The following is a 16,849-nucleotide window of genomic DNA, read 5'->3' on the forward strand; positions in this document are numbered from 1 at the left end:
AAGGACTGGGGTTTTCCGTGTCTACGATCCAGGGAAAGGCGACTCAAGGGCAGTTTGGGCCAGAATGTGCATTTCTTTCCGTTCCAAGACGTTTCCTGCGTTTCACCCCGCTTCACTATTAAGTTATATTCTGAGGGTGTTAAGTGTGGCGTGAAGAAAGGAGAAAGGGGGTATAGGATGAGGATCTGTTTCCGCTTCTGTCAGCAGGAACGGGGTTTGAGGAGATTCACCAGTTCTGGGTTGCCATTGCATCTCCCAAACCTTATAGTTCCCTCCGTCTTAGTTGTTGCTCACAACTTTAAAAAAAAAAGCATTTCTCCTTTTTGATCTGAAAAACCCGCTCCCAAGACCAGCAGCTATTGCTTGCCTTTATCTCTTTTCAAGTGGTAAAGAGATCTAGGTTTTCTTTTCAGAAAATCGAAATAAGATTTCTTAATACTCCTCAGCTACTGAAGCTAAAATGCAGCTTTCTCCCAGATCTTATTAAGCACAGGGTGTGGAGGGTGCGGCCTTGCAGACTGGCCTCCTCCAGCGCGCCTCAGCCCAGTGGTCGTTTCCTAAGGAGAAAAGTGAAATGGCTTAGGTGGATTTTAAAATCCTTGAGAGTCAGTCAATGCTGAAACAGTAAATATTTGGTGATTAAAAATGGGAAACGCCGAGCTCCGAACAGCACCGACTGAGTGATTCACTGTCAGCAAGCCATCTCCTGGAAGAACAGCAAGGAAGGTCTCGCCAAGCCTTTCAGATAAAAAGCTTTCTTCAGATTAAAACCGTATGATACAAAGCAAGATCTCCATTTCCCACTGCAAGGTAAGCAGAAACCTGCTGCTATGCTGCAGCAACCTTGCCTATTCTGGCACATTTATTAAATTAAATGATGACTAACTTACCACATTCAGATAAATACACAAGTCCTAACCTAGTAATCTGATCATTCCTGACCATTTGTAAATCGACAGCACCTCCTGCAGGAATTAATTTGCTAGTGTTAAATAACGTTAAATGTTAAGCCAGGGAAAGGGGAGGAAGAGACCTCAATAAAGTCTCCGAAGTTAGCCAGTGCTATGTCAGGCCATTGGACAAATTAGAAATGTCACTAGGTACACCCAGATTTCTTGAAAAGAATTTCTCTATTAAGGGTCGGAAGAATGACTTATCACCAGACTTTTCCTGTGGTTTTCTAAAAAAAAAAAGTTACTGTTGAGGACTTTTGTTCTCAAATCATACACATTCAACTTGGAGGATTCTTTTTTGGAGTTAGTACTTAGGGAAACCTCTACACATTCAACTAGACATACGTTCTATTATAAGCCTTGTCTCTGGTTTTTACCTGTACTTCAAAAGCAAAAGGATAACAACATGCTTAACATTTAAAAAATCACTTTCAATTGCTTTTGCCTTTACATTAGAATATGCTGAACAAGTCAGGTGAGCCTCTTTAAAACTGTTACCATGTTAAGATTATACGTGAAAATGCCTCCCTTCAGTTTTTAAGTTTGCCAAGTGGGAATGCTACCCCTTGCGGCTGTCTCGTACCCTTGGGTGACCAAGTCTGAAAGTCAAACAGCAAACCAACATTTTCTATAACTACATGTGACTTTTTCTCACCATTGGGTTGATAAGAATATTGGGGGTACTAGTACCAACCGCTTTATAGTTTCTCAAGCAGTGAAGGATAAGTTAGCCAGATATTTAAAAAATCCGTGAGGCCACCTTCAAGTTAAAAGGGGACCACACTTTTGTGTAAGTGTTAAATGATAATGTGTTTAATTCACTTTAATTACAGGATGCATTTCAACATTTCCCTTCATGAACACTACAGGTTCAGAAATCCTTGAAGGCAGTAAGTATTGCATAGGTTTTGACATTATCAAAATTATAAAGTCTAAAAAGGCATAACATAGGAAATAATCAGTGCGACACTGATGAACTCAAGGTGTAAATTAGCAGTCTTTATCAATCTCAAATGCATGCTTTCTTTTTTTAAATGAAGAATGAAGGGGATCTTTGAGGTGCACAGTAAGTTACTGAAGAGTACAGGAGGAGGAATTCAAGTTCTCCTCTCCCAACTCTTAAAAATGTAAATAATCAAAGAGTTGTTTTATGCCTTCAGTTAGCTGCTTGTAAATCAGGGGACATCTGTGTGTGCATATATGAGAAAGATACACACACACACACACACACACACACCCCAGATACACAGTCTTACAGTAATTCTTCTAAATTACTTTCTTATAAAATTTATGAAACTAGGACTGCCAATTCTCAAAACCATCTGAACTAATGAGTATTTGTATTGTATGAAAAAAAGGTGTTTTTAAAATGTGGAACCATGATAATAATACTTGTGTATGTGATGGCTAGTATGTATTTTTTTGAATTGCATGTTACTTGTAATTTGAACTAAATGATTTTTTCTATAGTTCTCCTTTACCATACACTTTGAAACACAAGGGGAAATTTATAGCTAAATTTATGTATGTCACACATACCTATACTTATGAAATATATCTAAATAGTTTACTAATTCATGACAATAAATGCTTAACCTTTAGAAGTAAACTGTGTAATGGCTGAATGTCAGTAGTTGAAAGGCCATCTGTCCTAGGTAGAATAATGGTCCCTTAATGACACAGCAGTCCTAACCCGGAGCCTGTGAAGATGTTAGGTTACATGGCAAAGGGGAATTAAAGTTCCTGACAGAATGAAGGTTGCTAATCAGCTGATTTTGAAATACGGCGATTATCCCAGTCTCCTGACAGGCCCAATGTAATCACAAGGGTCCCCAAAAGTAGAAAACAATGCAGAATGTCAAAGTGTCAGAGAGCAATTAGGTGTAAGAATTTGACTCGACTTTGTTAGTTTTGAAGACAGAAGAAAGGGGCCAGGAGCCAAGGAATGCAGGTGGCCTCTAGAAGCTGGAAAAGTCAAGCAGATTTTTCCCAGAGCCTCCAGAGCAAACCAACTCTGCTGACACCTTGATTTTATCTCAGTGAGACCCAGTTCAGACTTCTGATCTCCAGAACTGTATTTGCATTAAGACTGAGGTAATTTGTTAAGACAGCATAGAAAATTAACACATCATCCAAATGTAACTAGCTTCTTACCCTAGAGCAAAACAACTGAAAGGAGTTTAAAGTCTTAAAGTAATACTGATCAATTCATTACTTAATTCATACCAGGGAATTTCTACAGTGATTACACTTGGCTTCAAGTAAATTCAAATCTTAAAAGTAATAAATGTGAATTGAAAAAAATAATTAAACTATATCCATTCAATGTACTGTCATTCTTTTAATGATGAAAATGTCACAGAGTAATAAGGGGTTTTTATTTCAGTATAGGGTACAAGAAACATGTGTCAACATAATATATTTTTACAGCCTCCAAATAGATTACTTACAAATATTTGCAAAGTTTATTCTTATGGGATTCATGTAGTTTTGTACTTGATGGAAGTTTACAGAGATGAAAAATTAAAATAGAGCTTTGTATAAGAAAGACAACAGTATACAATTTAGCCCTTGCTAAAGGTATTCAAGAAAAAAGTAGAGATATTTATTCTCAGTTAACCATCACATGTTTAAGTCTCTACTCTCTACTTCTGCTCCATTCGTTTGGCGTCACTCTAGTATGTTTATCTCCCGATAATGCTCTCTGTGCACTTTCCCTCCTCTGTACGCATCCGTGCCACGGCATCTGGCGTCACTTCTGTCCCACTCTTCACTTGGACTGCGCCGCGGCCGCTTCCTTATTTCTCTCGGCTTGTACCTGCCGTGACTTCTGCTTCGGCTTCTCCTACTCCTCTCATCCCAGCTCTGGCTCCTGCTGCTCCTCTCCTTTCCTCCAGATCCTCTCTTCTCTGGACTCTGGTCATGGCTTCTGGGCTTTCTGTCAGAATCAGAATGGCTCCATTTGCTGTTCTCCCCAGAACGCTCTTGTTTTAAAAACTTAGGCTTTTCCTTGTTACTGTGACTGCAAGAACGTTCTTCATCCCGTTTTCTCTTCTTAGACTTGTCTGTCTCTTCAGAAGCACTGTTGTTGTTCCCTGAACGCTTGTTTTTCTTTCTTTTCTTCTTCTGTACTTTTTTTCCTTTGCCGTCACTCTCACTGCTGCTTTCTGAACTGTCACTAGAGGAGGAGGAGGAGGAGAGTGGGGAGGAGGAGGGGGAGGAGGAGGAGGAGGAGGAGGAGGAGGGCTTGTTTTTATGTTTTTTGTGTTTACTTCTACTCTTCTGAAGCTTTTTCTTTTTTCTATCTTTTTTCTTTTTCTTTTTTTTCTTCTCAAGTCGATCTAATTTCCTGTTATTAGAAAAAAATAGTAATAGGCTATGTAAAAATAGTCTGCCCTTTCACTGATAAATATAAAATTTTGAATAGACAATACAGTTTCTTAGAAACATTAAAAGTGGTGTTCAAAAAAAAAAAAAAGTGGTGTTCAAATACAAATTCTTTACTTTTATTAAACAACAAATAATTTTCTTCCTTTTAAATTATTCAAGGCACATACACAATAAGTTTAAATTAAAAACGTTAATTGTCTAGTTATACTGTCCTCTATAGTAATGACTATTAAATTTTTTTTTTACTGAATAAGAATTTGAAATTATATAGCATTCAACATAATCGTCACCGTGGCATAAAGAAAGGTCTGTAACATTAGCTGGACCAACTGCAAACTCAAATATAAAGCTCTAATCAATGAAACATTAATTTTATGTATGTACTATTTTAAAATATGGAAATACTAAACAACATTACACTGTCAAAATTCAAGAGCATAGTCTCCAGAAATTCAGAATAACAATATATTTTTACATTTTTAAATACTGTATTTAAAAATGTCCTCACTGGATTCTGTCCAGCCATCCTCAAAACTCCACATATTCAAACAACATGAGCTCCCTCTATTGGACTCACCAGACATTTCTTGGATTCTTTAATCCAGAGGTAGTCTGTTTAACATGATTCATACTTACTTTAAATTTTAGCATTTTCAGGATTCCTCTTAAATCGTACAAAATTAAAGAGAGTAACACATGGCCCACAATATTGTTCTAAGAACAAACTGTATATAAAGATATATAAATCTACTATGAAAAGTAAAACCCAAATAAATCTATTTCCAAATTAAATTTTCTGAAAAGTGCAGTGACTCTGTGGTATCAGCTGAGTATATAATCTTACATTCATTTTCATATTCCTGAAAGACAAAACTATATTACTGTAGCTGAAGAATAAATCAATACATCAATGTGATACATAAATTAAGTACCTTGAACTTAGGATCAGAGTTGAATATGACACTAAAATGAAACATAAGAAAAAATGTAGTTGAATTAATTAATTAAACCGACACTTTTTAATCACCTGAGGAGTTTCTGTTTTTGTTTGGTTGTTAGTGACTTTAAAAATTCAACTTCTGGATCTTCTTCACCCTCGCTTGCAACATACTCCTAAGTCAACAAAAACATCATAAAATTGCTAGATTAGAAAACAAGTTAGTTGTCAGGAAACATTTACAAATAAGTTTTATATTAGGGACATACTGTTGATGAGTATGACATTTTGGATTGGAAAGAGGAATTCAAAAATTTTTGTAGTCTATCTGCCAAGGAGGATCATAATGCCCTAAGAGATTAAGATGACTGCTTTATTAGGAGAGGACGATAGAGAAACACAGACAAAATGTTTAAAGCATGGCTTCTACTCTCTCTCGTTTTTATTTTTTTTTAACCTTTCTCCGTTTTTATTTTTTAAAAATTTATTTATAATTGGAGGATAACTGCTTTACAATTCTCTCTTAAGTTTGAATTTAAACACTTCTGGATTTAAATATTTTCTTTTTAATTTAATGAAACATAAAACCCAGGAAGATCACAAACTTTACAGGAAGGTCAAAACACCCACACTTTTTGCCTTTATAATTTCAACAGTACATTATTAAATATATAAACAGTACATATACATAATAAATGGGCTTCTCTGGTGGCTCAGAGCTCTCTGGTATTCTCAGGTAAAGAATCTGCCTGTAATGGGGAAGACTGGGGTTTGATCCTTGGGTGGGGAAGATCTCCTGGAGAGGGGAACAGCAACCCACTCCAGTATTTTTGCCTGGAAAATCCCACTGACAGAGGAGCCTGGTGGGCTACAGTTCATGGGATTGCAAAGATTAGGACACGACTGCGACTAACACTTCACTTCACTTTATACACAGTAGATAGGTTGTACGTACAATCCCTAGCAATGTTTGAGATGGAATGTGACTCTCTCAGAGCAGTACAAGTTTATGCCAGTGGGAGTCTGGGTTTTAGTCTCAGCTCTGTCTTTAAATAGCCACATGACCTTAAGGAATCACTTAACTTCTGTGGGCTCCAGTTTCCTCATTAAATGAAATAAATGGTTTATATTAGAACATCTACAACCCTTTAAACTCAACCATTTCTGGATCTATGTACAGTTTAATCAAGTAACTGTTTAAAATATTTTCCATTATTTTTATACACTTCTTCTCATTGGTTCTGTTTAACGTCACTTCAGGGTAAGTTAGCAGCAAAGAAAAAGATAACAACCTTATCACCAGATCAGTTAGGTATTTTATCCACAAAAACCCAGAGAAGCAGCTTTGTTTATTAAAGTATAGGTTTAAAAACAATTTCTCATTTAGGTTAAAATAATAAAGAAGCAAAATCAAGATGTATTTTAGGCATTTTCTTACTCTATCTTGCCTTCCTATGGATATATGCATATTGGAAAACATTAAGTAGCAATTCACAAGCAATCACATTTAGATTTATAGACATTTTCAGCTTACTGATAAAAAGATCATTACCTGTGATGGATCATTTGCGGTCAAGTTTCTCCCCAGTACATTTCGTTTCAGTGCAAACCCACTGTTTCTCATCTCCGCTATTAGCTCCGAGGGGTGCATCGATGGCCCTGTTCACAAAAATCACAGTTTGAATGTATCATTTATATCTCTCTACCTTTTTCGGACTCCACAGTAGGAATGCAGTTGAAGCTTTGTTAAATAAAATCACAGCTAAATCAACTCAATAATCTTCTGCTGAGCAAATAATCAGATATGATTTTCTAAAACAGCAGTCTGGAGATTCAGAATAGAAAATAATTGCATTTTTCTTTACGTGCTAGGGTATTCTCTTCTTATGTAACTTTGTCATAGTGAAAAAAATACACTTAAATGTTATCTTCTTGGTAGTTTTTAGTATAAAATCAAAGCAAAATGATTAAAAGACTGCAATTAAATTTTTTTTTGCAATTAAATTTTTAATAGTTATTCTCTCAGTAAGAATTCAATTTAAAACGAGATACTTTTAAAGGTACATGAGCAATTTATTATTCTAGTTTCCAATTCAAAATTTCTAACCCTTATTTATCAAATACCAATACTGAATTCATTGCCATGTGGTTGCTAACTCATACACACACACACACATGCTATCAGTAACCATCAAGTACTTTATCTTGCACATATACATACCCAGAGTTTGACGCTTCTAGTCATTAGTTTGGGGTCGGTGGCAAGCAGTTTTATGCTGGTTATATGTGTGTATGTGTTATATTTTCTATAAGCTGTTGTTTGCACTTTAGCAAAATCCCCAAACTTTTTGAAAAGTGAGCTTGTTTTGGTAACACAATATGCTCTAAAGACAAAATATGGGCTAAACACAGACATAATTAAAAATAAAAAAAAGTTTTTCAACATCTGTACTCTTCCATCAAACATTATTATATTTATGTAAGATAAGAGAGACTCTTTCCTCCTCCTTTTGCATATTCCAGTTTCACTTTGTTTTCCCTGCCAGTAGTAAATAACGACATTTCATGAAAGGTTTTTAAGTTTCTGCCCTAAATCATTACATTGGCTCCAATGAACTACACTGGGCAATGTATCTGGAATACAGGGAAGAATAGGACAGTTCCTGCCAACAAGGAATTCATACGGGAAGTTGGGAGGATGGAGAAACAGTCAGAAACTGATATTCTAGTTTGCTGACTGAATATGTCATCTAACTTCTTTATTCTTTTAACTGCTCTATTGGTCTTTTAACTATTGATACTTATTTGCACGCTCACTTACATGTTACCATAAAAAACAAAAGGAAATAGGCAATCCAATTTAAATCTGTTCTCTTGTCAGTAGCATCTCTGGTAAAAAGTTTGGTCACACAAGTTCAGGTGTAGGTCACTAACTCTTATTGGACTCTGGGCTTTACCATTCTAGTCATATTAGCAAAAACAATTGAAAGTTGCCTATAGGTATTAGGGAGATAATTAGAAAAACCGCCTATTATTGGAGTATGGGAAGTATTAATAATGTGATGCTTTAATTTATTGGGGGAAAAACCCTTATTTATTGAAAACAAAAACATCATAAAGCAGTACCTTTGATATATTTCATTTTAAAACAACACGATTTTTTGTTTCTTTTATACAATGTTCCTGTGGATTACTTTAATGACTTTAAGAAAAATTATTCAATTTGGTTGATAATATTGATAATAAGATGTTAAGTAAAAAACTGAATTTTAAATATTAGTATGGATTGCCTCTAAATGCATTGAAGTGCTAATATAATAGCTTTAAATTAATTAGTGTTCACTTTGGTGCCTTCTCAAATTTCACATGTAGAAACATAATTTGATAAAGTAGAAAATGTCTTTCCTGAAGTGTCAAAACTACATTTCTTTGTCAACAACTTTTTAGATGTTAAATGAATTCAGAAAGCAAACATGTTAAGAATTAGGATAAAAAGCACTCCAGTGAAGGGCTAAAGAGCTTTGGCCATTATGATGAGAGGGTACTGATTTCATCAGTTTTCATCAAAAGATGGGTAATTTTAATAAAATGTATTAGAAAACATGGTTTAAATTTTTTTATTACAGTACTTCCAACCACTTCAAGAAAATGATCTCTTTTTCCCCAGGCTGACAGAGATTATACAGACTATGAAACAAACATTACTCTTCCACCACTTATAGTTCTCCAAAATCTTAACTGAGATTTTATAGCATATATGCTTAGCACATACTTTCACACTGTATGACTCTAAATACAGTGATTAGTGAAGAATTAACAAACAGTACTCAATAAATAAAATAATGATCTTTTTGTCAGTAGCTATAACCGTTTAGGATTATTTTATATATATATATATATATATATATTTTTTTTTTTTTTACAAAAAATGCTCTTGATAGTAACATTTTTCAAAACCCAGACTTATTCACTTCATTTGGTACTTAAACTTTCTCCTTCCATCATCACAAGTTCTAGGTTTAAAAGATGTGACATATCAAGTTTAACTAAGATATATTTAGCAAGATATCTTTATACTTTCATGTTATTGTGATAGTGGCTAGGTAGAGTTAAACTGATAGACATGGCTCCAGCTGAGAGCTCAAAATTTAATTGATATCATAGATTATACAGATACGTTAAAAAGATTTTACAAATATGTTCAAATGCAAAATGATTGCTTTTTTTGGATACCTTAATAATTTAAATTATACATGTAGCTGGGGTTTAGGAATGTTTGGTTTGCTCTTAAATTTGCTATGGCAGAATGATTCTAGAGAACTCAGAAAAAAGGGCTGCTGCTTGCTGCTGCTAAGTCGCTTCAATAGTGTCCGACTCTGTGCGACCCCATAGATGGCAGCCCACCAGGCTCCTCTGTCCACAGGATTCTCTAGGCAAGAATACTGGAGTGGGTTGCCATTTCCTTCTCCAAGAAAAAAGGACATTTGTTTTAAAATGTAGATTTGTGAGGGATCCTTTCTAGATCACTTCAGCCAGGCTGGGTTAACCCTCCATAGTCTGAAAACCAGTGTTCCAAATTAGAAAAGCAGGTCCATGGAAGAAACTGTTTTCAGCATTCATTAATTTTGCAAACTTGCTTTGCTATGATATGTGGGTAAGCATCAAAATACTGATTGTGACTATAGTATGCAGTTCTATGTCCTGATTAGACCCAGACTTTTTTCTATTAGAAAAATACCATGAAGTCAATGTCACAGAAAAAAATTCTCTGAAGGCAAATTATATTGTATTAAAATTATGTTTGTGAAGGGTTTAATTTGTTCATTAACAGCATTCATTTTTATAGAACTAAGCAAAAGCAACAGAAGGTAAAAAATCTTCTGTAGTAAAATAGGTATTTTATTAGAGAATAATATAGGAATCAAAAGGGCTGGCTGTGAGAAAGGCCCTATCGCTGACTTCACAATTACAGGACAGTAGTCCCAGGTGAATGCCACACACTGCACAGGAGGAAGACTAATGCTAACGGCAGAAAGACTTCCTGTGTTTCACTGTTAACCTAGGTCCATCTGCTTTTCCTAAGACAGAGGTATCTTCCTTTCAAAATTCATCATTCCTTTAAAAAAAAGAATTACCTTCTACTATTTTACGGTATCCAGTGGGAGAAGAGAGAGCACTGAGCTCTAGGTTAAGAATAGCTGTATTAGAAAGACTTTGCCCTCCTTCCCCCAAATACACTAATTTAATTTATAGGATGCTACTGTTTACTGGGGCATTGAACAACATCAACTGTTTGCTGGGACTAAAATGCTATTCCTAGAGTGAATATAATTTTGTTTGTGATGACAATGGTGATCAATTTTTTTCTTTCTTGTTCTGTGTGTGTATTTTAACTTTATATAATGAAAAATCTGAAACCTAGACAGAATAATGTAAAGAGCTCTATATACTCATCACACAGCTTCAACAATTATCAATATTTTACCATTCTTGTTTTATTTACTACCTCCAAGTATTTTTGTTTCTTTTTTGATAAGAGTATTTTCTCCCTCTCCTTCTCTCTTTTTGAGGTATAAATGACACATCTTAAATCCCTTTTAATCTAAAAAAAGTAGCCATTTTCCCTCATATGCCCCCTTTATTGCTATTCATTTGTTCAAGAAACTGGGTCATTTTTCCTGCAGAATTTCCCCCATTCTGGGCAGTGATGTCATTTAATGTTCTTTTGACCCTTGTATCTCCTGTAAATTAGCAGTTGGATCTAAAGGCTTATTATTAAATTATCTGGGTATTTTATAACACATACTTTAGGGGAATAATGGAAGGTTTTCTAAAATTGGGATTCAGGAAAATGACACCTGAAAACAAACACATTTTTGCTAATGAACTAGACTAAGGAAAAAAGGCTGAGACTTCAACTTGGTATGTTCTTGCTTTCACCATGCTATTTACTGTGGTCATACTAACAGTGACAAAAACCTTAAAAATGTATATGTTTGAAAATAAACCCCCAAACACATCACATATAAATTATGATTCTTATTTTCATGTAAAGTACGACATTTACTTCTTCTTTCTTGAAGTTAAACTGACTATATATTGTGAAAAATCCACACTCCCTGTCACTAAATGTAAAAAGGACGCTTAGAAACACTAGTTATGTATGTGATCAAGAGGAAGAATTATCGAAATTATCTTATACTTGTATTTGATTCCTAATATTACCTAGCCTTTTTGCTTAAAGAAAGCTTATAGAAAGTTATCTTAAAAAAAGACTGAAAAGGGGGGCACAGTAGGAGCGTGCAGCACACGTCCCAGGGAAAAAGTGAACAAAGCTATTAATAAAGTGTGTGGGTGATTTTTATTTATATAGATGAGAATGTTTTATGTATGATTTTCTAAAGGTTATGCAAGAACCAATTGTACTGAATTGTAATAAAACTGCTCCATACTGGGAATTTTCCTGACACATCGCCAGTTCATCTTCGTAGAGCTTGGAAACAATAGGGTTTCTTACTGCCCTTATCCAAGTTCATACTGAAGAAAGCTAATCTGATCTTTATTAAGACATACAATACAAAGGAAAAATTAAACATTTCATTTTTGTCTGTGTGTCTGGAAAATACACAAAAGCAAAGACAGATAAAACTACTCTTATTGTATGCTAGTGAAAAACTCTGTATTAAAAACAACTTTGATATTTGAGTTTCATCTGATTATGTCTTTATATTTTCAACTTAATTTACATGCAGATATTTCAGTGATGATACATCTATCACTAAATATTATGATAAAGTGATAAAGATAATAAAGTGAATTCACAGTCCTAGAGAACAAAGAAAAATCATTTGTGTTGTGATGAATATGAAGTATTAGAAGTCAGCACTAGGTTTTTAAAGAAGTTATGAGAGTATGAACACTCTTGAAAAGAAATGCATCCATGAACGTCAAAAACATTATGTTGAGTCAAAGAAGAACACATACTGGATGATTCCATCTATATGAAGATCATGAACAGGTAAAAGTAACATATGGGATTAGAAATTAGAGTGGTAGCTATAGGTGGAAGAGGCCAACTGGAAAGGGACTGAAGGGTATTTACTAGGTGACAACAATGCTCTATACTCTGGATCTTGTTGGAGAAACTGGTTACATGGATGCATATATCTGTCAAATTCAAACTACATTTAAGACCAGTGAATTTTACTTAAAAATATATCAAGTCAGTCAACAGTGCATCTTTCCTGGTGGCTCAGCATTAAAGAAACTGCCTGCCAACGCAGGAGACATCAGTTTGATCCCTGGGTGGGGAAAATCCCCTGGAGAAGAAAACAGCAACCCACTCCAGTATTCTTGCCTGGGAAATCCCACGGACAGAGAAGCCTGGCGGGCTACAGTCCATGGGGTTGCAGAGTTGGACACAGCTTGGTGACTAACCACCACAAACAACATTCAACAGTAATTACTGAATGACTAAGTTACCACAGACTGTCACTACATTTCTAAACTAGGTCTCTCTAAAACCATGGAGAGACCCCTGCATAAGGAATTGTAATTTTACATAGAAACTGATTTTACAAATCAATATTAAGTATTACTGAGGGCTTATTATTTTATCTCACTAGGTACTTGAGAAATAAAGAATAGAGAACTTGGTTTTTGCTTTTAAGCTTATAACCTTTTTGGGAAAGTTAGTTCATATAAAAGAATAGGAAATATATAAATTGTAAATTTGTGTTATAAGATATATTCAGAGAATAAGATGATAAATAAGATGATGTTTAGTATAGTTAACAAAGCCTAACTATTCAGTCACTAACAAAACTATTATTTACTAAGCATGTACATTGTGCAAAGAATTGGGAATACAAAGATAAATAAGATACAGTACCTATTTCAGAAAAGCAATACTTTCTAGGAAAGAATTAGAAAGTAAGTTTGACTTTCAAACTCTTAATATAAGATTTAGGAAAAGGCAAAACATAGGCATTGTAAATAAGTGGAATGTGATGAAGATTCATGTTAAGTTTGATTTGGGGAGAATTATTATTTCTAGGTAGGTAGACTACTTAGACCAGGTAGACTACATATCATTCATTCTCCTTTTCCCAGGTAATCACTAATTTCCTTTACTTGACGTTGGCAGACCTTGAGGAGATGGAATGATATTAACAGGAAGAGTCATGTAAAAGAGTTATGACTGTGATCTGAGAATCATTAATACCCCTCTGAGATTATGGTAGGTATAGCCTCCACTAGCCTCACAGACACCTTTTAACACAGAGCCGAGCCATTTACTGAAAGAACAGGACTGCAATTAATTTGTTAATATCAACGGAATTTTAAGGCACAGCCACTCTAACAACAAATTTAATCACTGAATTATACCAGTGCTTACAGACAGTTCAAAATTACTCACTGGTCAAGAGCATCGATCTGACCTTTTAAATACTAGGAACTGACAGGTTTTACTGGTTACCCTTTGGTGACCATCCAGTTTTGTTTGCTATGTGAGTCTATTTCTGTTTTGTAAATAAGCTCATACTATTTTTTTATATTTCACATACAAATGATATCATATAATATTTGTCTCCCTGTCTGCTTACTTCCCTTAGTATAATCTCTATGTCCATCCATATGCTGCAAAGAGCATTATTTTATTCTATTTTATGGATGAGTAATGACCAACAAGGGCTTAATTTTCAAACTATACAAAGAGCTCACACAACTCCATAACAAAAAAACCACACAACTACATATTAAAGAAGAGAAGAAATGGTGTCTAACCTTCCTTCTTTATTTTGAGGTCAATCCTTTATTTATTAGTTTCAATATCTGCCTACTTGAGGATCTTAGCTTTAAAGAGACTCTAGTAATACTTTTTCTGCAGTAGAATTATATTGAAGGATTTAACAAAAAATTCTGCCATCAGATGTAATGTTGTCTCAGTGGCTATGCTGGGAGGATTCAACTTCTTCAAAGCAGTACACCGAAGAACTCAGTAACAGATACAGTGGGACAGGCCAGATGGTCAACTGAGTTTATCATCTTTCTAAAGAAAATCACTCCAGCATGTTCCTAGGTGTCTTTCTAGTACAAGCTTATGATCAGACAATTATTTTGTTAAATTTTCCAAACAGGTTCTCAAGCAACAAAACCTCCTCCCACATGAAAGACTGGTGGGAAGATGGAGGGGCAGCATGTGGGCGCTCTGTCGCAGAAAACTGCTCTCAGGACTACAGCTTCGTGTAACATTCTTCAAGAAAAACTCAATCAAATCTTAGGGGAAATAAGGCAAGGAAAAGAGTACTGACACGCAAACAAATGTTTTCAACAAGCATAAAATAATACCTCAATTTAATCTATTTATTAATTTTCATATTGTTTAAGCACACTAAAAGATTTGGCATAAACAAGAATGGATAGAGACACTTGAAACATTAAGTATCAAACACCATTTTGGCTGTTAGAGGAATGGCTGGAACTCTTACTTAGGCATTGATACAGAGAAAGAAATTTTGTATATGTCAAGATATCCAGTGACACCATTTTGAATTTAAAATTTACTTTTATTAGAAATGTGAAATTTACCATGGTGTCATATAGTCAGTTCCAAATACTCTTAAATTACAGCTAAGTTTAAAAAAATGGCAAAGTAACTTTAAATATATGGCAACTCAGACTTAAAAGCAATACAGAGACTCAATTTATCTGGATCAGACACCAACAGCCAGCAACTGGTAGAAATACCTAGACAATAACCAACTACCGGAGACTGGGCAAGGACTAGCTTAAGAGATGAAAATTCCTGGGGCCCAACCTTAAAGGGGCCCCAACACTTTTGTGAGCTTTACTTCCACAAACCCCATCAAGTTCTCACTGTCAACACCAAAGAACAATCCCCTTGTACTTCCCTTCCAATAGTGGGAAGGGAGAAGTAACTATATTGAAATATGCCCAGAGCATTTTGTTGCCTTGAACAAGTGCTTAACCTCAAAGGAAGCTATGGCTCAGTGGTAAAGAATCTGCCTACCAATGCATGAGACGTGGGTTAGAGTCTTGGGTTAGGAAGATTCCCTGGAGAAAGAAATGGCAACCCATTCTAGTATTCTTGCCTGGAAAACCCATGGACAGAGGAGCCTAGCAGGCTACCATCCATGGGGTCGCAAAGAGCTGAACACGACTTACTGACCAAGCAACAACCACAATAACCTATGTGAGGGAAGAGAGAAGCTGTATGAGGTGAAGGGAAAAAAGCTGAGAAACATTTGTGAAGGTTACAGCCCAGGGGCAGAGGCTCACTAAAAGAGTGAAACTTAGTCATAGAATTATATTGATGGAATGTTTCCCCTTCTTTCCCTCATATCTTACCACTGCATCAGTAGGGTTCCTGTAAATTAACGGATTACAACTGAAGCCAGGCTCAGCCTCTATTAACAGAATCTGTAGGAAAACCCAAAGATAACAGAGGAGACAAAAATAAGGACACCAGAGGGAATTTACCCTTTAAAATTTACAGCAACAACAAAGAGTAAACAGAATCTAACTCCTAGCCAGATAAACAGAAAACCTCACTCTAAAGGCCTCTTTACCTTGGTTCTGTCTACCTGATACAGTATGTCTGGCTTTCAACCAAAAATTTTAAGTTTGCTAGGAGGCAAAAACCATAGTCTGGAGAGACAAAGCAAGCATCAGAATCAAACTCAGCTATAATGAAGATTCTGGAATTATCAGATTGGGAATCTAAAATAACAAGATTCATATGCTAAGGGCTCTAACAGAAAAAGTGGACAACATGCAAAACAGATGGGTAATGTGAGCAGAGAGATGGAAACTCTGAGAAAGAATCTAATAGAAATGATAGGGAAAAAAAGACACTAACAGAAATAAAGAATGCCTTTGATGAGCTCATCAGCAGACTAGGCATACCTGAGGAAAGAATCAATAAGCTTTTAAGATAGGTCAACAGAAGCTTCTCAAACTGAATAGAAAATTTAAAAAAAAAAGCGGGCTTGAGGGAGTCAGAGTATCCAAAAACTGTAGGACAATTACAAAAGGTGTAACATACGTACAATAGGAATACCAGAAAGAGATAAGGGAAAAGAATGGGGAAAAAAATCTGAAATAATAATGGCCAAGATTTTTCAACACTAATGACAGACACCAAAACACAAATCCAGGAAGTTCAGAGAACACCAAGCAGTATAAATACAAAACAATCCATACCAGGGATATGATATTCAAACTGCAGAAAATCAAAGATGCAGAGTAAGATGAAAGATGTCAGAGGGGGAAAAAAAAGAGAGGGAGAAGGATAAGAATCCTATGAGACTTCTCTTGAGAAACCATGCAAGTAAGGAGTAGACTAAAATATTTTAAGGTTGAAAGGAAAAACCCACAAGTATAGAAATTACCCAGTATTCAGTAAATTATCCTTCAAAAGAAGAAATACAAGTAAGATAAATATTTTATTGTTCTTATTCTTAAATGATCTAACAGATAACACCTTATTCAAAATGATAACTGCAGTAAATTGGATGCATTATATTAATAACTACGGATAAATGAA

General features: G+C 35.2%; 1 protein-coding gene across 2 annotated transcripts in view; it reads right to left on the minus strand.

The window, feature by feature from the left end:
- Positions 1–3,274: 3,274 nt before the first annotated feature.
- Positions 3,275–16,849, minus strand: part of CIR1 (corepressor interacting with RBPJ, CIR1) — a 37,254-nt gene continuing 23,679 nt past the window's right edge. For both annotated transcript variants that reach the window (XM_043487687.1, XM_043487688.1), the window contains exons 8-10: positions 6,833–6,939; positions 5,371–5,456; positions 3,275–4,302 (exon numbers count right to left, since the gene is read on the minus strand). In XM_043487687.1, coding sequence (XP_043343622.1) covers positions 3,624–4,302; positions 5,371–5,456; positions 6,833–6,939 — 872 coding nt within the window. In that variant the 3' untranslated portion in view covers positions 3,275–3,623. The remainder of the gene's footprint in view (positions 4,303–5,370; positions 5,457–6,832; positions 6,940–16,849) is intronic.

The sequence above is a fragment of the Cervus canadensis genome, chromosome 15 (assembly GCF_019320065.1).
Source record: "Cervus canadensis isolate Bull #8, Minnesota chromosome 15, ASM1932006v1, whole genome shotgun sequence".
Classification (NCBI taxonomy): Eukaryota; Metazoa; Chordata; class Mammalia; order Artiodactyla; family Cervidae; genus Cervus; species Cervus canadensis.